We start from the raw sequence: 23,138 nt of genomic DNA, 5'->3' as shown, positions 1-23,138 counted from the left end.
TGAGCTCTCTCACCGCAGCCTCCGACTGTTGGGAATGACTATCCCAGGGCGGTCGCCAAGGTTGTGACTCGCCTTCCTGCTCGTCACCGAGGTTGGGAATCAGCCATCCCGACGCTGTCTCCGCTGTTGCGACTGGCCACCCGAGCGCAGTCACCGGCGTAGCGATGTTGCCTTGCTCCGTCCGCTATCGACGCGGCGCAGAGCCGAGCGAAGAAGTTCTCGAGCCGACGAAAACTTAAAGTAACATTTATATACAGTATGTACAAGGTAAGCAAACGTTACATAACTCGCACAAAGGCGACAGCACCCCTTTACTCGGTGCTTCCGAAGAGACTGGTGCCGGAGAGAAGCCGCCGAGGAATGCCGCCGATGAGAGCCTCCGGGCTTCTTTTATAGCCCGGGAGTTCGTTGTGGCCCCAAGAAGTTCGAAATGCTCCAATCAGGGCTCTCGCTGCCTGAAGTTTGAATTCCGACGAATGGTAGCGAAGCGGTGAGTCAGCTGCGCCGCCAATGGGGAAAGGGAGAGCGATGCCGCCGCCGTCTCCGTGACCTCGCCTCCGGGCGTAGCGACATGCCCTTGTTTGGGTCGTTCTCCGCTGAGAGATTCGGCCGCGCCGCAGCGTTTCGAGATGCAGGAGTCGGCCGCGCCGCAGCGTTTCGAGATGCAGGATTCGGCCGCGCCGCAGCGACGAAAGGGAGAGGCGTGACTCAGCCTCGCTGTCGGCGCGTCGCCTCGTGCAACGCCTTTGGGCCAGGCGCTCTGGCACAACAACGGCGAAGTTTTTCTTCTCAACAGAGGGCACAGATCCCGCCGCGGAGGGGGGGGGGAAGGGGGAGGGGGGGAATGGTAGAACAATAAAAGGAAGGGCAGTGAAAGGGTAATGAAATAATAGGAAGGGCAATGAAATAACAGGCAATTAACAGACTGTATACACACTATATGCATGCACACAGACTACACACAGAATATATATACATATTCTGAACGCACACACACACAATCAAAAACGCAAAAACGGAAACCGGGTGGGTGGGTGGGTGGGTGGATTTAGCTTTTTGACAATTCAGGGGCGGGTGTTCAGACCCAACTCCTTGAGCCATCTCATTAGGAGCCTGAAGGCCTCTCGGTGCATGCAGCATGAGGGACCCCCGATGAGGCAGGATGTCCTCTGCGGTACTCGATGGTAGCTCTAGCCGTTAGTACCCAGACACAAGTTTTTGGCGGTCACCAAGATACGTGGGACGGGTGCAGAGAATGTGCTCCAATGCCTCAGGGTCCCCGCAGTGCGCACAGGTGGGTGAGGCCTTGCGTACCTGCCTGTAGAGGCGTACTGCTGTGTTAAAGCAGCCAGTGCGAACCCGGTGGGCGAGGGACCGCTTCGTTTGTGCTATATCCCACGAGTGGGAAGGAGCCGCGGGACCTCACCGGTGGCCACTCGCCTGCAAGGGTGGCGTGTGGCCACCTTTCGCCTGATGACATCCCTGGCCACATCAGAGTGCACCAGGGACGTGCAGACTGGAACCATGGGGGAGTCGTGGGCTGCTTTGGACAGTTCACCTGCAGCCTCGTTCCCCGGTGTGCCAACATGGGGAGAAAGACACTGCAAGCGGAGGCTGCGGTCTTCTTCCAGCAGGTTGCGCAGGTTGGCAACGAGGGACAGCTCGAGGTGGCTGCCTCCCTCCATGGCACATATGCCTCCCTCAGACGGAGGAGCGCCGGCAGGGAGTCGCAGAAGATGGTGGCCGCTGGAGGTGGGTCCTCTAGCAGCATGTCCCCGGCCAAGTGTAGGTCTTCCAGCTCGGCCGCGGTTGAGCTGGTGTGGAACGGCAGTCGGCATTGCCGGGGGTCTCCTCTGGCTCGGACAGAGCAGGCGGCAGCAACTCAGCCCTATGGGGGCGCGGTCTCCGTTAAGGGTTAGGTGAGTGGAGTAGACGTCTGTCCGCTCCTCAATTCAGCCATCTGGCCAAAAGATGCAAGAATTCCTTGAATGCGAAGTTTACAGAGCCAAACCCATTCCGAACCACTAAAGCTGGAAGCGTATTTTATGCTTGTCTACCTTGTGGGGCAAAAAAAAAACACATATATTTAAGGCAAAACATCAATACACAACTGGTACTCGCACTGCATTTTAAATGAATAAATCTGGGTTTGATTTTTTATGGTTGGAAAGAAAATAAAATCATTGAAAACCCAATTTTAACCCTAAATACAAAAAGAGCTCGCACAAGCCTGGGCCTTGTGGCAGTGTTCCACGATGAACGTTAACAAATGGTTCTAGTAGATGGCGCGAGCAGCGGAAAGCCGAAAATTGCATTGACTTTACCAAACCTCCTCTGTGTATACAGTGGGAGAATTGAAAGGGAGGGAAAGAGCGTGACAGGTGCCCGGTCGAGAAAAGAGTGGCATTTGCGTGGGAGAAGCGTAGAGGACCACCGTCTTTCAAAGAAATTTGCAGCGAAGTGAGCATAAATTAAGGCGACCATTTTTTAAACAAATTACTGCGCAAGAATTTCCAATAGTAGCCCCGAAGTCCTCGGGCAAAAATTTTACTCTACATCGTGTATGCGATATACACGCATAAGATTTGCATGATTGTGACAGTAATGCACGCAAAGGTAATGCACGCGGAAGCACGCTGTGAGGTGGGTAATTTCGTCTTTTCTTTCCCGGCCCGGCAGCGCAGACAGCGCTTCTCACGGGCGAAAGTGGGTGCCGAAGCAAAGACGAAGTGCGAAGCGGGAAAAGAGACGTCATGGCGTTGACTGGGCCGCACATACTCACATATGTGACTAACCTCAAACTAGACCTAATTAGAGCAGGCTGCCCGTGCAGACCACAGCAGGCCGCTGGAGTATTATGGATGAGCGTTTTGCGCACCTTACAAATGCTTTTATGTAAGCCCATTTATGCATTTTTTTGCATCTTAAAGGGCTACACGAGTGGATTTGTCCAACTTTTATTGTTTTCTACGTTGTGGAGTTCAGAAAATGTGACCCGCTATATAACATTCAGTGCATTCCCGGAGCCTAAGTTTTGCCTGAAAATCTACAAAAAAAAAGAAAAAGAAAACGCCATGCGCCTTCTGGCGGCGTCGTTTTAAACCAAAGCGATCGCTTAACATTTATTTCAAGCATGGTTTTATGATACCGTATAGGCCCCGAGATTCCTATGTTCATTATTAGTTTTCACGAACTTTTTTGCTATTTCAGCGACCAATAACCCCTCAAACTGCCGGGAACTACTAGTCCAGGACACTTGTCCTTACAATGATACCCAGGAAAATGAGGAAGGAGACTACGTGGACGACGGAGGGAAAGACGGGACAGAAGACGAGGTAAAAGGTAAATGACACTTCTGAAGTGAATTGAATTGAAGTGAATTGAAGGAGGATGTTCTTGGGGCCTTCACGCAGTGAGAGCCATCGTTAGTCTAGAACGTAAACTGCGCACTCTGGATTTTAACCGGAAATAACAAATAAGACCATGTATATTACTTTATTCAGCGGCATTTTAAAGGCCAGATTTTTAACAAGAAAAAATATTGCACGAGTTTTAGGCGCTCGTACGCATTACAATGACCGAAGCTTATACTACCCCTTAGCTATTTATTGTATGAGACGGGAAACGTAACAGCACATATCACTTTCCCCAAAATTACGTGTGGAAATGCCGGCAATGATACGTGCGATTCAAGCTTCGTTATTTCTACCAGTTCTCTTTTTACAAAACTATTACATTTTAGCGGTTCCTAGGTACATCGAGGTTGGGGCTGTAACCTTCGCTGTAATAGAATCTGTGCAGGGGCAACAGCGTAAATACGCACCTTGCGCTCTTGTCTTTGTGCAGATCATATTTCTTACTCAAATCTTCCGCCGGGCCTTGTCGATCGCCGAATTCGTACATTCGGTTACGCTGATTTTTTATTCTAAATCCTCGCTGTGAAGCCGCCCTGAGGCGATTTCTTAAACTATACACAATGTTCTGCGTCTTTTCCTGTGACCTTGTATGTGTTTTTATTTGTTTTTTGTCGGCACATATAATAAAAGAACAAATACGCGCAAGCCTATGATCATACACCACATGCACAATCTATCGCATAAATTAGAACGAAATAGTGGCAGAACGCGTCGATGATCAGGTTGCATTCTCAGCCACTAATAATGAGGCAGGAGCACAATGAACGCAAAGCTGCTTGTACAATCACCGCAACAAACAGGATTCATGTATGAAGCAGAGAAAAACTCAGAAGTTGGAAAGGACGGCCTATAAATAATAAACTACTGGAACATGCGAGCCATGTTCACCGAGGTTCAGGGGGCGACAGGGTCATAACTGCCCCTGCCATACGTTGGTTGTACGCTCCTGTTGTACGCTAACTGGTTGTACGCTAACTGATGATTGTGGGATAAAAACAGAGAACAAGTGGCACATGAAACCATCAGAAAACATTGTTTATTAGCGCAGGTACAACGCACACGGAAAAGGTGACAATGGCGGATTCATAGCAACAAATAGTACAAGCCCAACAAGTTCTTTGAGAGATCAACGTAGCAATCGGAACTGCACAAGAACTTAAGTTTTTTTGAAGCTGTGAGCCAATACTTCTCCACGGAATAAATTTGCATGCCTAATTGCGAGAAAAATGGTGTCACGCAGCCGCAATAGTTGCCTATATCGTTAAGCACTACCAATTATTTCTAAACAAGGTGTCAGTTTCTATATAATTCTGCAAGATGTTCCGGCATGCACATGTATTACAAATGTCCGTTTATTTTGAACATTGTAATGATGGTTCCTAAACCATATACATTATGTTCTTCGTAGAATCAAACGAATTGTAATCCAGCTCCGGTGTACCCCTTCCCAGCGGTGTTTGTTCTTTTATTTTTGCTGTTTGTCCTCGGTTGTGTTTTTCTTCTTGCGCCATGGTGAATACATGCAAGTTGATATTGAGTGTTTTCGAACGTACCCACATCATGCATATTTCTCGTAAAAGAAGGGCCTTTTACAACAACCTATAATAATTGTAATGTATATGCCTGCTCTTTACAGTTACCGCCCCTGTAATAACATGGTGTGTTGTCATATTAAAACACAGGAACGATGAACACAGAGCGAATGCGGGAATACAATTTATCTCAATGAACATAAGATTCATTTTATATCGGATACACACTCTGGAAAGAGAGAGAGAGAGAGAAAACTCGCAATTAAAAGACAGAGTTTTTCACGGCGTTTAAAATCAGTTACATGGTTTTCTGCCGAGTGTTGGGGAGTACGAAAACGGGATATAGAAATATGTGGACCGGTAGAGAAAAGAAAAGAATAATGGCGTGTGCTTAGTTATGATAGGAATCTAACTTGATTTTTTGAATATGGGTAAGAGTATTTGCTCTTTCAAAATTTGGCCCTTGCCGTTGACAAAAAAATAACAAATAATGACGAGCACTGCGCCGCTTCGATACACAAATTCATCGTCCTAGAAATTAATCTAAACTGGAGGTCGTAGGAGGGTTAGTATGTATAGTACTTGTACAAGTTAAACATCGCTTACAACAAGACAAAGAGAATAAGGATGCAAAACAAGTGCTGTCTGCAAATTGAAGGACCTAATTGGAAACCCTCAACGACAAACAAAGTGGTGGAGAGAACACGATACGTGAAATGTCATATGGCGCGTCCAGGTGGCGTATTTCTTCTAGGGCGCAGCCGTTTGGCGGCCGTCTCTGGGCTGAGCCGCGTTGTCGGTGTAGCCGAGGGAACGATGGCAAGACCAACAAGGGTAAGAAAACGTGAACGATGAAAGAAAGCAAAGGAGGAGAGTGTTGCGAAATCGGGAGGGGAGGGCGGTTCGCCGTGGCGGCACGAGACAGCGCCGTCCGAAAGAGTGCGGTGGAGGAGAATAGGGGGCAGTATGCGCTGCCCGCACGAGGCCCTTGACGGCAAGACGCTTGGCGAGAACGTGAGGGGCGCGTGCGTCTGACTATGATGTGCATTCGGTTAAGGTGTAGCCCGCGGTACCTTCCTCAGACGCACTTTGCGCCGCCGACGCAGAGGCTCCTCATCGCTGCCATCGATAGAACCCACAAGTGATAGCTGCCTCAGCGCACTGTTGCTGCGCCCAAATACCGCATTGTAGGGAGTATATACTCGCCTGCCAATTTTTTTTAACTTGACATTTAGAAGTCAGCGTGGAGTGCTGCATCTTATCCTTCATCCCGCCGTATTCACTGTTTTTAAGTGGCATGTGACGGGTGTTAGTCCTAGAATCTCACCGCTGTGAAGACAGCCTGATTCCTAGTAATGTCAACCACACATTCCGATCAAATATGTTTGTCTGTTCCTACAGACGAACAAGTAGCGTAGTAGGGGTACTGGCACTCTTCCGGAAACGAAACTGCAGCCCTTTTTGTTTTAGGCGGTCTACATTATTACATTTTATGTGTGCCATGAGGCTAAAGCCTAAATTTTCGCGCAGTTTCTCACAGACTACAACCGGTGTTGTATTCCATGTTGCAGGGTTCAAGCCTGGTGTGCGGCGTATGTGCTATTTAACGCTGCCTTATTATTTTAATCTCACCAATGAGACCGCGTACTTGTGCACGCATCTTATAGTCGGATTCGTGAAGACGCTGGAGAATGGCACGCTGACGATGGTGCGGACTTCGGACCTTAACCAGTACAAAGCTCTTCTTAAACTCAGGAATTGCAACCCCGAACTGAAGGTCCTTGTAACGACGGGAATCAACAACCACAATAACAACAACGGCTCGTCAAAATTCAGCCAATTGGTCAACACGACGGATGGCCGGCGCAAGTACGCTCTTTTGTGTTCTTCTTTTGTTCATTCAAGGATAAACTCCGGGCGGACGAGGTGTTTGGCGAAAGTTGGCTGCGCCGGTGCCACTATTGCGTGAATTTAATGTAGCACTTCCCTTAAAAAATGCTTTAGGCAAATACCCCTCTCGGGCATATTTCCACGAAGCAGATTTCAACATGTGCCCCCATCAGCTAGATGTTCATGTTGCCCTGAAGCTGCTTATGCTGGTATAGACGGGTTTGTTCAAAAGCTCATGTAAAACTAATACCATGCCTTAGAAAATCTTCTACTAATAATAATGACCGATACTGACGATAACTAGAGAATGTCGGAGTGCACACATTTTCCTCCGCAGCCATCATGAAGTTTTTTCTTTGACAGCTTTGTTAACTCATCTGTGACGTTTGTTCGGGAACACGGATTTGACGGTCTGGACGTAGACTGGGAGTACCCTGGACACTATTTGAATAACCCTGTTACAAAAAATGCTTCCGAAGACAAAGAAAACTACGTCCTTCTTCTCCAGGTGATTCGTCGTAAATTTCTTACGTTGTGTATTTTACGGCGTTTTTCATAGCCTATTTTGTGCCATTTATTTTTATTTCAGGCAGCCTGCACGCAACAGGCTTAAAAATATTGGACAGGTAAAAGGTATTGCGAGACGATAGTGCGTGTTTACAGCGAACGTCTACATTAAGGATTTAACACTTCGTATGAGTTAGTTTTCGATTAAAAAAATCGGATGATGTTAGCACGAAGCTTTTTCAGCGTGCCAGTACATGTGAGAGCAAGCTAAGAACACAGCCTTCGTTTACTCCCAAGTGGCCCCTCAAAACGTTAGGCTTTAGATAACGACGGTGCAATTGCTGATTATGACGTCTGCGGCATTGAGTGCTTTAAGCTTGTTTGAACTCACTGCGGTTTCCTACATACAACAAACTTTCCACAAATGGCTATTTGTTAGTTGATCTGCATACAAAGTAGAAGCGTTGTAGGGAACCGGCGCTTCCTTCCTAGCAAACGAGAGCATAAAAATCATCCTTAGTTATATAACACAGTTAGTACGTTAAAGGCTTGTTATTCACGACATGTCGTACCTGCACAGCCTTCTATTTTCTCCTTTTAGGCCCAGGCATAAGTGCACGCATTAAAAGATTCGAAGCTCACTATTATTAATTCAAAGATTTACTACTTTCGTCCAGCGGTTTCACCGCGAATGCGGAAGTCCACCTTTTCACCGCCGACACGCCCCTTGCGACACACCCCTCAAAGCGCATCGCGTGATTCCCAGGGCCCGCTTTCGCTGCTGCGCACAATGCCCTGTTTTCAGTCATTCTGCTCCACCATGTGCAGCGGTGGCCGCGGTGGTTGCGGCCGATCAGCTGATCGGCAGCCGATCACTCCCGCAGCGTCCCACGCATGCGCCGCCAAGTCGTCTCGGGCTACGTGACTCGTCTTGCACCGCGTTCGTCGTGAATGAAAGCGAGGCCTCGCCTTCTTCTGTGAGCGTTGCACGGGGGCGAACGGCTTTGAGCCATGGTCGGCAATACAGCTTGGTCAACGGTTAACCAAGCAAAACCGTGACTCAACCAGACAAGGCCAAGCTTTTGCTTTGCATATCCAAGGTGCGCTGAGCTAAGCCGCAGCCATTTTTGTTGGGGATCCCTAGTAAACCTACTCCGTTAAATTTCTTCGGGAATCCCCACTTTTTAGCCTTCAGGAGTAGACACAATGCATTTTTTTTTTCAATTTAACATGCACTGATGAGCTATATAAATTTTCATGAGTGTAGAGTCAGGGATTCCGGTAGAGCAGACATGTCGGTTACATTTACCACGATAGACAAAGAATTCTTCAATGACTGAACTTCGTTGCTGAGCATTGTTGGCATGCCTACAACGTTGTGATTTTGCGACACGTGATAGACGCAGACCATTTTGGCCTCTCTATCGAAAACGAACTTGTAGCGTAGTGGGTTAAAGGGACCCTGAATAGGCTTCCTGGCTTTAAGGCATGAAACTTTCACTCTTTTCTCGTGCCTCGAAGCTCTACATGTGGATGCTACGAAGTGATAAGCTCGGAACTAGTCAACTTATAAAGGCCCTTGTCAGGACCCTTGCACTCCGAGATACGCGCCGTCATACAGTTTTATAATAGCATACGCAGCCGCACGCAAACAGTTAACGCAGACATACTGAACGAGAGTGCGAAGCTGGGCGCGTCGGTAGGAATCCATTAATAAAAACAGCGCAAAGGACGGGGCACGAGTGAAAACAGACAGGGACGGGCGCTGACTGACGACTGAAACTTAATGAAAGAAACAGACATATAAAGGGAAATACAATGCATGGGGAAAACAAGAATGACAACATCATGAAAAACTAAGATTGATGTTCCGTGGTATCAGCCACGACGGTCACACCACCTAAACAGTTAATCTCTTTAGCATGCAGAGCGATTGATGGCATGCTGACACAAGAGTCCCCCATTTTGTAGATAGTAAACGCCTCCGAAATTTCACGTGAGCGCTGGTCCGGGTATCTGCTCACTATCGAGGTGCGGTCGAGCTTCGGTAAGCATTTATGCTTACCGCAAGGGATTGCCAGATTGCTACCCTGAAACTTCTTGAGCAACTTTGCATGCTCGCGTAGGCGGTCATTATTACAACGCCCGTCTGCCCTACGTACGACTTGTCGCAGGACAGAGGTACGTTGCACACAACACCTTTCCTGCATCCCGTGTAGGCATTTGTAAGCCTAACCCATTGCGGAAAGAAAAAATGCTCACCGAAGCTCGACCGCACCTCGATAGTGAGCAGATACCCGGACCAGCGCTCACGTGAAATTTCGGAGGCGTTTACTATCTACAAAATGAGGGACTCTTGTGTCAGCATGCCATCAATTGCTCTGCATGCTAAAGAGATTAACTATTTAGGTGGTGTGACTGTCGTGGCTGATACCACGGAACAGCAATCTTAGTTTTTCATAATGTTGTCATTCTTGTTTTCCACATGCATTGTATTTCCCTTTATATGTCTGTTTCTTTCATTAAACTTCAGTCGTCAGTCAGCGCCCGTTCTTGTCTGTTTTCACTCGTGTCCCGTCCTTTGCGCTGTTTTAGGGGCGAAGCTCCTTAAGGCGTGGGTCTGTCCATCCTCGACGTATGTATGTAGCCACCTCTAGTTTAGTTCTTGGATTGTTTACTAGATGGCGGTGCTTGTATATGATGAAAAGATGCGCTTGGATTGTTTACTAGATGGCGTGGCTACCTCTAGTTTAGTTCTTGGATTGTTTACTAGATGGCGGGGAGCGTTGTAATAAAATCCGTTCGCTGTTGGCGCGCGCTCGGAGTCGCCCGATGGATAAGGCTGCAGATGTGCGAGCCCGCGAGGCAGAAGCGCTCCGTGAAGCTGCGCGACGCCGCCGCCAAGATCCTGCCGTACGAGAGCGGGATGCCGAAGCGTGTCGTCTGGCTGCGCGACGACGCCGCCAAGATCCCAGCGTTCGAGAACGAGAGGCCCAAGCGTCACGGCAACGGCGCGAGGACCCTGCCGTACGCGAAGCGGCACGGCTGCGGCGCGAAGAGGATCTCCAAAACGTCAGAGAACGGGAAGCGGCGAGAAAGCGCGCGTATCGGCAGGCAGACCCCGATGCAGTGAGAGCTCGTGAGGCGTCTGCAAAACGCATCAGGCGAGCTCAGCCCCAAGGTGCCGACGCGCGGTTTAAGCGAGACTTTCTAGACGTTACGTTCGGACACAGATGTAGTGGGCGAACTTTCACTGAAGAGTCACGGTTTTACCGATGATTTCCCCTCAGGAGCTTCGCCCACTCATCATCATTCACCCCGTGGATATGCTGTGAATTTTTTTATTAATGGTTAGCAGAGCGTTTTAGAATAACGAACGCAGCCGTACGCAAACACTTAGCGAACGCTATATTTTTGCGTTGTTCCCACTGCGCATGCGCCGTACGTTAAGACGCTTCTGCGTTTAGCGGACGGAAGAATAGCGGATGCTATTTCAGCAAAATAGCTTGCGCACGTGAGGCCGCCGCTTGCGTTTTGCAACATAGCGGCAAGTACCGCGACAACCATCCACGGTTCTGCTCTTCTGTTGACAGTAATTTGCTTCCGATGGACCAAGTTCTTTGCTCCTGTGTTCTGATATACGTCGAGTGGTTAGCACGGCGCCCTCGCGCAGCTCTGTATCGTCGTAACATCGCTGACTGTCCAAACGAAGCTTGCAGCCAAGCCAGCGACAGAAGCTGTGCGTCCGTGCGTGTGCGTGCGCATGTGCGTGCGCGTGTGCGCATGCGCGTGCGCGCGCACACACACAAACACACACACGTGTGCGTGTGCGTACGTGTTTGTGCGCGCGTGCGTGTGTATGTGTGTGTGCGTGTGGGTGTGTGCGTGCGTCTGCGCGTGTGCGTGTGTGTGTGTGCGTGTGTGTGCATGCGCGCGAGCGTGCGCGCGTGTGTACGAGCGTGTGTGCGCGCGTGCGCGTGCGCGTGCGTGCGTGCGTGCGTGCGTGTGCGTGCGTGCGTGTGCGTCTGCGTGTGCGTGTGCGTGTGTGTGTGTGTGTGTGAAGCGCGCGCGTGCGTGTACGTGCGCGTGCGTGCGTGTGTGTGTGCGTGTGTGTGTGTGTTGTGGACGCGTTCGCTTCGCGATGAAATGCGACGTTGTGCTTCTTCGGGTGGATAGTGCTTCCCATACTCTGGATTATCTTTCTCGAGCGACGTACGACTCAACCTCGCATCGGGTATGGGAAGCGTGCGTGATTATTAAAAACCGCGCGCGAGGTGAGTGCCGAATTTACGACGAGCAGGAGGAGCAACCGATTCCCTGTCAATCGCGGTTCAGACTTGCAACGCATGTTGTGACGTTGTGTTCGTTCGAAACTCATCTCTGGATTGTTTTGAAGTTCAATAAAATGTATGCGTCAAACCCGGGCATTCGGTTCAGGGCGTTCTCTGCGATTCTACGAAAGAAGTGCCACGGGTCTTTAACGATCTCTTTATGGAACGTACTCAGGTTACAGATATTCATGTCGTGTTATGGCCGTGTTGCATTCAATACTAACGGGAAAGCGGTTGTTTACACTTGTTGGGGTAGTCGTAAAATTTCCAAGCACTCCGGCACTCCGCTGGCAGATCAGCCGGCGATTCATTTCGCAAAACAGTCGACAGATGGCGCCGTAGGCATTAGCGTGTCGCTACACAAAACAGATGAGACGCTCTCCTAAAACTCCTCTAGCGGTGTTTACGTAGCGTGACGCAAAAATTGAGCGTTTACCGTACGCAAAGCCAACAAACGCTGTACTAAAACTCCCTAACATACGCTATGTCTTTGCGTCGTTCTCACTGTGCATGCGCAGCACGCTACGCTGGTTTTGCATTTTGCGTTTAGTGGACGTAAGAAGAGTGGACGCTATTTCATCAAAACAGCGTGCGTACTGCTTACCCGATGCGGCTTGCGTATCTGTTTTCTAAATGGCAGCAAGTAGCGTGACGACCCAACGCAGTTCTGCTTTCCTGTGAACCGTAATTTGCTTCTGACTGACCAAGTTATTTGTTCCTGGGCTTTTAAATACGTCGTGTGGTTTTCACGTCGCCCGTGCGCAGTGCGATATCACCGTGACATCGCTGACTGTCCAAATAAAGCTTTGCAGCCGCGCCCGCGACCGAAGAAGTGTGTGACTGTGCCTTGTCGGACGCGTTCGCCTCGCGATGAAATGATTTATTGATTGTGGGTTTGAACGCGCCGACGCTACACAGGCGATGAGGCGCGCCGTTGGGGAGGGCTCCGGAATAATTTTGACCACCTGCGGATTTTTAACGTGCGCCGAAATCTTGAACACCCGGGCGTTTTTGTTTTCGCCTCCACCAGAAAAACGATCGCCGCTACCGGTAATCGAACCCCGGTCCTTGGGCTCAGCAGCACAACGCCATAGCCACTGAGCCACCACGGCAGGTACGATGAAATGCGACGTTGTGCTTCCGCGGGTGGACTGTGCTTACCATGCTCGAGATTATCTATATATTATAAAAAAAACATGGGCGAATAGCCGGCAATTCGCCCATGTTTTTTTTTGCGTAAGCACGATGTAAACAATCAGTGACGTGCTGCACCTATAGCTATGACGACATGCACTGTAATTTGACAAGTCGCTCATAAAGATCGCTACCAAGGTATCGAATATTGTGCAAGAAAGATATAAAAATTGGGCCCATCTCCCCGCGAGGGGGACTCGAGTAAATGCGTCGCATTGGGGGTGGGTGTATTGCGTTAACGTTTAGTGTTTGGGGAGTTGGTGGTAGTGAATGCGTTATATCAGCAGCTTCTTGACGTAGTTTGAATGAGTCAAGGATATAAGGCGCGTTCGTAGCCTCCCATTCTGTGTCGGCTTTGTGGCGCAGTGGGTAGAGCACCATGTACATTGCGTTCCGCCCGCACGGTCGAGGGATCGAAACCAGGCGCCGGATAGTATTTTTTTACATAGTGTAGGGGGAGGGGTGCGGACTACGACTACGGACTTCAACGCGGGTGACATCGTGAGTTACTGAAATGCTCTGCATTTAAAACACTTGGCATGTACTATAAACATCAAGACGGTAGCTGAGGCTGACAAGAAAAACACATTTATGGATGTCAATTTGGCGTCAACACCACAAGGCAATCGAGTAACGTTAATCCAAAAGCGAGCGAAAGGCGGATGTCGAGCTAAAGAACATCACACAATTTTTTTACCGTATCTATTTATTTATTTCAATCGCTTCTAGTAACATAGCTGGGCTCTCTGCTTCAATGCAAGCTTTGTTGCGTTATCACCTTCCCTGCCGCCACCGCCGCCACGCCATCGTCTGCTGCTATGTTAAAAGGTTATGGCGTGATCAAAGAAAAAGACGGCCGCGACATGGCCGCGACCATCGCTTCCATGACGCATAAGAGCAGCGAAGCGCTGCGCCTGATAACCACGGAGCGCGCCGATGTCGCCGATTCACTCATTCGTCAAGCTCGACTTCAATCAGCGCTGTAATGAATTAAATAGTCACTTTTCTTTGTTATTTTTCTCTTTAGTTCGATCATGTGACCCAGCAGCTTACTAGAAGAGTATGGACAAATGCCGTGCACTGGGTTCTTTTTGTCATGGAGAGGCTTGTGCTGCCCTCTTATGTTGCGGTTATGCCAAACAAATAATTTTTATTTTTTTGCCAAACATAAAAGCAAAATACTGCACGTTATTTGTATGCTCCATGATCGCTTATTTAGAAGCAGTTGAAACTATAATTTGTTTCGGTAGGAAACATGCTTTAAACAGCGCGCATGCGGAACTGCGCCTGCTGCAAATTGCCGCACATTTCGCGGCGCCGTAAGCCGGGGCAATATTTTCCCCTATTTTGCTTGTATTTTGCGACAAAAACAGACGCCATTTTCAAGCTGTTACGTAGCATTACGTCACTTTTACGCAGGCTGAAGTTGCCAATGCATGACGTAATCGTTCCCGCCAACTGTTTAAATTACGTCACGCCTTCTCAGCCAATCACAGAGGGGGTGTGTATTACAAGCAGTATTGTTGTTGAATAGCAAAGACAGGCTTACGTTGTCATGTCCGCTGCATTTAGTCTGGTTTTTCATTGCCGGCCAAGAATTATGCGCCTTTCGTAACGAGAAATAAGGCAAACTTTAGAAGTGGTGTCCGTAAACGACATGAAACGTCAAAATGACGAAAGCACACACAACCGCTTTGTCAACCGGAAGCACGTGAACAAAATTGAAAGCCAATCAGAAAAGAGTTCCGGCAAATTGTCAGAATTGCCGGCAATTTGTGCAGTCGAGAATAGGGCCCCAGATAAGCTAGCATGGCTACTGCGCTCGCGTTATTTCAGCGTCGTGTTTTGTTGTTTATTTGTTTATTTGATACCCACAGCGCCATAAGGCATTACAGTGGGGGGAATACAACATGATTACAAGACAGAACACAAGCTCAATTTGCAGTAAGTACAGTACAGCCTAACCAGCTACTAGCAAGTACACTCAATACACAATGCAACGCAGATTGACAAAAATGTACGAAAAAATCTAGCGGGTAACATATAGTAAGGCGAAAACAAATACAATATTTATACAGCACAACAAAACACCCGTCATCAACTGAACAATTCAACAGACTCTAACAAAGGAAAAAATGAATCACTACCAACAGCGACAATGATCGCTGAAGGCAACCGATTCCACGGGAAAGCCGTTATAGGGAAAAAAGAATTACTGAACGCTGCTGCTTTATATCGGTACTCCCGCACTTTGTAAATGTGATCGACTCGTCCAGACACGTAATGAGGTGGAAAGATGTCGTGTATAAAGCAACGCGCAAGTTTTCAATCGTTTGTGCGCTTGTTCGGGTAGCTTATATACTTTTCCGATGTATGAGGCATGCCGAAGCCGCAAGAGAACCATAGTTATGCGCCCGTATGCCAGACAGGCTACGTTTTCGTGAAGGGGGCACCGAAGACCTATTTGTTTGGTGTACCAAAAGATGAAGCGCGCCGGGCGCTCTAGGAAAAGAACCTGCACCGAGCCGACAAGCCCTTGGACGACACCAGCGCAGTGTGCGAGTTGCATTTCGAACCACTTTTTATGTGAGCAAGGACTACGTGCACATTATCTAAAGGCATAAGTAAGGATACCGCGTGGGAAGCCTACTCTATGTGCTGATGCCGCGCGACGATCTTGTCAAATCTGCCGGCATAGGCATATTTCTTTCCTCGCAGCCAAGATAATGAGCTTTTACGTCCCTAAGCGACTTCACTTTTATGTCAAAGGCCTAGAGAGTGACAAGGCTGGAAAGCGTCAGAAGGCGAAACACCTGAAGCTGAGCCGCTGCTCTTAATCTGAATTGTACAGGAAAGCGCCAGAAGGTGCAACACTTCAAACCGCAGCTGCTGCTCTTGACCTGAATCGTACCATGGCCGATCTCGCGAGCGCGTCCAGACCAGCCGTGATTGTACATGAGTTTACTTTCTTGTAATAAATACTTTATGTATTATCTTTGCAACAACCCGGTGTTGCCTTCAATAATTAACCGTGTTTTGTAAGGGGCATGTCTATTTAAAAACAAAAAAATCGCGTTCCATCTTCACTAACGTGAAACCGGAGGAGGAGCAAAGCATGCAGTTTATAAGCGTATTCAAAGAATGTACGTCTCTCTCTCTCTCTCTTGCCGCACGGCGCGCGTAGATTGAGCTCCGGAGAATCGCCGGCGGGAGGACCAATCGCTTCTTCAATTCACGCTCTTCCTCCAAACGGAACAAGTAATATTGTCCCACCTCGTCGTTACAAGTGAGCTAATTGCCGTTCATCCGGGAGGGATTCGCAGCTGCGCGACTTGTACATGAGGCGACATTTGTTGCGGCAGCGGTTTTCCTTGCTTTTGCCGCTATTCACGCTTCATTTCGGGCCGACCCTTCTTCAATTACCGCTCTTCCTCCAAGAGAACGACACGCGTGCGCTCCATGCCGAGGTGAACCTTGAAGGCCTGGTGCTTTATTCTAGCGTACAAACATGTAACTGCCCGTTTCCCTCCCTCTTCGTAGGCATCGCACTCTCCGTGTAGCATACCAACCTAGGGCCATACCGGTAGATTACGGAGGACAGCTGACAGGGCGTATTGAGCCATGAGACTTCCAAGTTTAAATATTTCATCAGCACAACGGGCATGTCATCGGTAGCGCCGTGAAGACCAGCTGTACGTGCATGCCACCCTCCTTCCACCCCAACCCATCCGCGAATAAACCGGAAACCGGGGATGGACGCATACTTCGGCGTGAAATACACCGGCGAAAATGTCGCTCGGAAAGCCTTTCAATGTGAAGAATAATTATGGGCTGACGCCGGCGTTCCAACCTGGCAAGAGGGATTTTCAACCGAGAATGCTTTGCACCTACTTGGCTAAGTAGACTTTGAGGCGGCAACTGCAGCGGCGGCTATCGGTAGTTTTTACGCCTATTCGAGCTTTTGTGTATTCTCCGCAATCATCTTATAACGGCGCTACCGTCGTTGTTAGCCGTTTTGCGCAACTTGTGAAAGAGGCGTCGGTGGTGGCGAGGGAATAACAGTTGCGAAACAGGGGTCGGCGGTGGCAAGGGAAGCCCCGAAGCGGCGCCGAGTACAGCGGCTTCACCGGAATGAAAAGTGGGGGGTTAGACATATACTACTTCGCAGTAATAAGAAACTTTAACGATCTAAAAAGCCCATATTGGCACGAACATCAAAATGGGCATTTATAGGCACAATTAGGTATTTCTTAAAAAGTTTCAGTTCCCTTAATGCATGCTTAAATGCCGAATAGGCTTGATACGAACCCGATAAAAAAATTCCATTTTGCGTAAACTTCACGCCTCTTGTAATAAGGTTAAAGCCGAAATATTGGCTTCTGTTCCAATTCTTTCCAATTCTTTTTCCATGTTCCCCCCCTCCCAAAAATAAAAAGAATAACCTGGGGAACAACACCCGCTCCAGCAACGCTATGGCAGGTTGTTCCAGTTGTCTTGTTCAGCTCATCAAAATATGGAACGAATTCTTAAAAATGCGTCTTATGTAAATATTTCCTACACTCTTCCAAATACTGCCGTGAGAAATTCACTACAATACTTCCAAATGTCCGATACAAGCGTGCGCGTTGGCTAAAAAAGGGAGTGTTATTTCATAAAGGTAGCATTTCGCATGCTAAGCTTTTCAACTCCAGCAACAACACTTCCAAAATAGTTTAGAAAACGCTTAAGACATTTTTCCGTAATGCGTTTTCAGCAATTGCTGCTTATCAAGTAACCTCGGTCCTGATGGCTTTGATCTCTGTAAAAATTCAGAAACTTTTCTCGTACACATAATGTTTTGCTCAAAGGGTAGATATTACGCCGCTACAAAAATTCCAAAATACAAAAGTCACGACCTTTTTATTTCCTCGTCGTGAGAGTTTTGCGACCTATAGAAGGGCTGCACATGCTCCTCCCTTTATATTCGTATCTTGTTTTTGTAATTAGTTAACTGGTGGCGGGAGAGGGTGGTAGCTTTACAAGGTGTGCCTGATATCGCTCCGCCTGATCAGAACTTCTCAAACTATTCACGATAAATGACTATAATTCACGTACGTGGGACTGTGTCCTTTAGAAACTGAATGAGTAGGCGCAATATTTCTATCAAGTGTTCCAGTGTTCATTAGGAAATACGATGTCCTCCAAAGAGGCATGCAAGGCGGCTCTCTTTCGCAGTTTTAATGCGTAGCATTCTTGGCCGATTATCCACACAGCCAGGACCATGTAACCTCCTGCATTTTCACAAAAATGCAGATTTCGCAAAAGTCCCGCCTGTAATCGTTATAATAGCGCAAATGGTGCTAATTGGTCGAACAAAATTTTGAAAAACAAAGAATAAGAAAAATATAAAATAATTACGGGAAATGGCGGACCGTGTAACGCCCAAAAAGGCAGATTTTACGCAACTTGCAAATGTAATCGTTATAGTAACGTAAATGGAGATAATTGGTGGAACAAAATTTTGAAAAACTACAAAAATAGAAATTATAAAATAATTACGGAAAACTGCAAAACGTATAACGACCTGCATTTCCCCAATATTGCAGATTTCGCGGAAGCTCCAAATATAATTACAACAGCGTAAATGGGGATAATTGGTCGAAGAAAATTATGAAAAACTAAGAAATTTAAAAAATATTAAGCAATTACGAAAAATGGGAGACCATAGAATGCCTTGCATTTCCACAGTTTAACGCAGATTTAGCGAATGTTCCACTTCTAATGGTTATAGTAACGTAAATGAAAATAATTGGTACGATTTGGCTGTAAAAAACTCACTCAAGACAAGCGGCGTAAGAATGCTATGCATTAGTGGATAATTCTCTGATTTTCTGAAGAATTTTTTAAAATAAAACTAACCACTTCATCGCATGCTGCGGGGCAGCCGATGAAAAGATGGTCACCTACGACGTCATCTGGTTCACCACATCTTGGACCCGTGAGCGATGAGACTAGTTTCAGCTTGAGACCCCACGCCGGTGTTATGTTGAATTAGTCCGGATGCGCCAGCAAAGGCGTTCTGCCGTTTTAATTGCTTTGCTAACGCAAGGTTTGTATCGTAAGCAACAAATAATTTTAAATTTTGAGTAATAATTGTTATTAACATGTTCCGTTTGTCTGAAGCAACTTTCGAAATAACGAGTATATAAAATCGCTATCTGGCCAGCTTGTTAGCAGCGTCGTTTCCTAGTATGTGTGTGAAGGGAGCCACTGAAAGCAAGACGTTGAGGCTGTTTTCATTCACGTTTTGGAAAAGTATTAGACAAGTTGGAAAGTGCGATTTACGCGAATCCCGTGCTGCATTATAGTTGCGGCTTGGCTCAGAGGCCGTTAGAAAAGCCGGGCGCTGCACTCGAATCTTTTTTAAGGCCGTGGCAATCGCAATGCACTCCGATTTTGTGAACGACGTCATATGGTTGAGGCGATCTCAGCCCAAAGCAAACAATAATGCATTGACAACTCCGCATTGAGGGGAGCTTGACAACACTCTTTGATGGTTAATTACAATGCGGCTAAACGATAGGGAAGAAATACTGATAATTTAGCACTCTGATAAACTGCTTTGACAGTACTCGTCCTCTTTGTTGGTTAAGGCGATTTTTACTTAACAGGCGATTTTTACTAACCCAAATTTCTTTTGTGCAGGAACTACAGGCAGCTTTTACGAACAATTCAGATCCGGGATACTGCAAGGACCTGCTGCTGTCGGTGGCTGTCTCAGCCACGAAGAGGCACATAGACGACGGCTTCGACATATACAATATCTCACAGTAAGCTTGAGCAACATTAATGTCGTTTCAAGTTGCGTTCTTTTTGTTCCAAGTAATCCCTGCTAAATAAAAAAAGGCTCAGACTGTACTAGTACTACACCCGAGACTCGTGAGTAAACGCAGACTTGATTTCGTTGAGTAGAAGTGTATTGCCAAAAACAAACGGCTCAAACTCATGTATACCATTATTTTGTTGTTAATTTCGCGGACTCACGTGTTCGCCTCAGAAGTCGGAGATCCTCTTCTTCAGACCCACCGCAGCCAGTCGAAGGCCGAGAAATGATCCGGATATACAGGTTCAGTTACAGGGAAGATGCATTCCTCGAACAGAGTGTATGCGTATTCTCGGTCTCCGCATACAGGAAACGGGAACCAATACGGTCATAATACGGGCCCTGCAAAACACGGCTACTCAAATTAGTAGGCTAATTGCAAGAATAGCCAACAGACACCATGGGCTCAAAGAGGGCAACATCCTACGTCTCGTGCATGGTTTCATTATAAGCAGAATTACCTATGTCACCCCGTACCTCAAGCTCACTCGAACAGAGAAAGAAAAAGTTGAGCGTATTATACGCAAAGCCATCAAGTTAGCAGTGGGAATCCCAATCTCGGCCTCTAATGAACGACTGATGGAGATGGGCATACACAACACCCTAGACGAACTCGTCGAAGCCCAGCGCACAGCACAGTACAACAGACTAGCCGCAAGCGCCACCGGAAGAGCCATCTTAGATCTTCTCCGCATCTCCTATGCAGACCAACACGGAACAAAAATTTTGCTTGGGGACGAGTTACGCGCGCACCTCAGTGTGGCCCCTTTACCTAAAAATATGCATCCGGAGCATCATCAAGAGAGACGGCTGGCCCGAGCCACGGCACTTCACAAGCAGTACCACTCCAACTCAGAAGTCTGCTACGTTGACGCGGCGGACTACCCCAGACGAAGAGCGGCAGTGGCTGTTGTAGTAAACCAGCAGGGCAATACAGTCGCATCATGCTCCGTCACAGAGGCTAATCCCGAAATTGGGGAAGAAGTAGCCATCGCTCTGGCCGTTGCGGGCACGTCGGCCACGACCATTATCTCCGACTCCAAGACCGCTGTGCGAAATTATTTACGAGGGAGAATATCCAAAGCTGCAGCCAAGATAATTCAAAGCAAACCAATCCTGCCCTCACGACATATCCGTTTGATATGGACACCAGCACACTCGTCTCTCCCGGGAAACGAGATGGCACATGAAGCGGCCCGAGGATTAAGCTACCAGGCCGACCTCCAAGATAACGTGCCGTCATCGACGGGGGGGGGGACAAGCTGGCTACATATCAAGAAATTACCCAGCATTATAGATTAGGCCGGCGTACACTTCCAGCGGCTCATCGTACACTTAGCAGAAGGCAATCGGTTGCATGGCGCAGGGTACAATCGAACACCTTCCCACACCCCGCCCTGTGCCACCGAAACTTTCCAGAAATATACACAGATAATTGCAAGTGGTGCGGTGCCGCAGCCGCCACGCTCCAACACATGGTTTGGCGTGTCCCAGTAAACCGGAGACACCACATGTACGCATTACGAGGCACGAGCAATGGGAGGCCGCGCTGCTTAGCTCCCAACCCGACGTCCAAACAGCAGTCGTCCAGCTGGCGGAAGACGCCGCCAGTGCCCATGGGTTCCTGACCGCCGTCTGAAGGGACGAGGACACTGACACTCCGAAGCAGTGACTCCGTCTTAACAGAGACGACTATAATAAAGTTTTTTCATCATCATCATCATCATCATCATCATCATCATCATCATCGTCATTCCCCTTTAATTACGCTGGTCAAATAAGAAGGCGCCTTAACATTCGCAAGGTTCCGGGAAGCTCAGAACCTTCACAAGTACTACTCCAGCGAATACTTAGCTTTTGTGTGTTATAGAAGGCCGAACGACTGTTTGGGGGTCTTACCAGGCTTATCCAGAACGTCAACCTGGCGTAAAATAGTTTTACCTTCACATTTTACCATGCCTCTTTAAAGGTTTTAGCTAGTCCGGAAAAAGGTTAGGGAACTATCTGACGCAGATTCGTTCTGGGTACACAGGCAAGATTAATTTGGTTCGTTTACTAATTAGTAACCGAGGACAAATGGGTCCTGCTCGTTCTCTTGAGCGTGTACACTAGACTCAGCCTAAATACCTATTTATTAAGCGTCGTTCAATACGCATCTTCGGGTGCGTGCTGTTCTGTGGGTATGAAACACTGCGTTAGGCTTCAGAATAAGCGCACAGGTTTCTAGTGGTAAACGCGACATTCGGTTCCCAGATAAGTACAAGCCTGGCAATGCCTCTACCCACCCAGCCGCCATCTACTGGTTTGCTTGAAGCATTTCTGGTATTATTTTTACCAACTGCTAAAGCTAATAAGGCTGGGGGTAGAATAGCGGAGATCTACGCGAACAGCCGTGTTTCCAGCCTGGGGGAGCCAGTATGTTCTGACACGATTAGACATTTTTCTTTAACTTTGAAATGTTCTGTTTGGTCACTTCAACAAGTTCTTTTTGTAAATAAGGGTGGTTTAGAACCTCTCAAGCCCGTTAAGTGACGGAGCGCGACACATTTACGTTCGTTTGATTCACGTTCTTAATCCAGCGGACGAGCGGCATAAAAATGGAACGCATTAGTAGACCATTCTCTGAGTTTCTGCAGAATATTTTTTTCACTTCATCGACCTTACTCAGCTCAATCGCTTTATAAACAAAACAAAGAAACTGAAGCCGCATTCTTCAGGGCGCAAATAGTGATGCAGATCAGTTTTCCCTTCGTGATTGACCTCTGACGACTCGTCGGCGGTTCGGCAAGCCCAGCAGTGCGCGCAGTTATGCCAATACGCAAGAGTAAGCATCATAGGAAACGTCACAGGAAATTGGTAAGGAGGATTCAGAAAGGAGAATAGCACATTCGACTTTATTTTTCTACTAAATAAATTCACGTGTACTACCCAGTGACCAGCTCAAGATCTTCACTGACGTCAGTCGGGTTAGCGAAATATTGGGCCGCCTCGTTGGTTAGCTCATTTCCCCGGAGAGCGGGCCGGTGTCTAAACCAGCCAAACGATTCGAGAGGGGCAAAAAACTTTATTTAGTTGAAAGAATTAGGGCACGGTGGGCGCGACTCCGAGGGTTACGACGACTTCAGCCACTTGAGTCACGAGCTCCTTCTGGAGCATGGGGGTCCTAACGGCCCAGCGCCTCCATCCACTGGTCAGAGGAATTAATGGGAACAAATGGGTCTTCTTCTCAAGCTCTCATTTGGTGTAGGACGTTGCGCTTTCCCCTCAGCGGTAGAAGAGTGAGGATTGGTAGAGGGAAAGCTGGACATGATGAAGGACGGTTCCGTAGGGTAGAGATTCCGTTTCCAATTCCACGTTTGTTGCCCTGTGTTAGAGAGAAGCGCTTCAGAAGGGGCGCCTTAAAAGC

At 47.9% G+C, this 23,138-nt stretch overlaps 1 protein-coding gene across 1 annotated transcript in view; it reads left to right on the top strand.

Moving 5' to 3' along the window:
* Nucleotides 1–23,138, top strand: part of LOC144168598 (chitinase-3-like protein 1) — a 79,373-nt gene that overhangs the window by 21,119 nt on the left and 35,116 nt on the right. Inside the window, exons 2-5 of the mRNA XM_077697548.1 lie at nucleotides 3,211–3,342; nucleotides 6,520–6,817; nucleotides 7,202–7,346; nucleotides 19,555–19,679. Coding sequence (XP_077553674.1) covers nucleotides 6,543–6,817; nucleotides 7,202–7,346; nucleotides 19,555–19,679 — 545 coding nt within the window. The 5' untranslated portion in view covers nucleotides 3,211–3,342; nucleotides 6,520–6,542. The remainder of the gene's footprint in view (nucleotides 1–3,210; nucleotides 3,343–6,519; nucleotides 6,818–7,201; nucleotides 7,347–19,554; nucleotides 19,680–23,138) is intronic.

The sequence above is a fragment of the Haemaphysalis longicornis genome, unplaced genomic scaffold, assembly GCF_048455015.1.
Source record: "Haemaphysalis longicornis isolate Haplotype H1 unplaced genomic scaffold, Haemaphysalis longicornis Haplotype H1 scaffold_2, whole genome shotgun sequence".
Taxonomy (NCBI): Eukaryota; Metazoa; Arthropoda; class Arachnida; order Ixodida; family Ixodidae; genus Haemaphysalis; species Haemaphysalis longicornis.
Note: the sequence above shows the minus strand (reverse complement) of the source record. Positions and strands in the feature narration are given on the sequence as shown.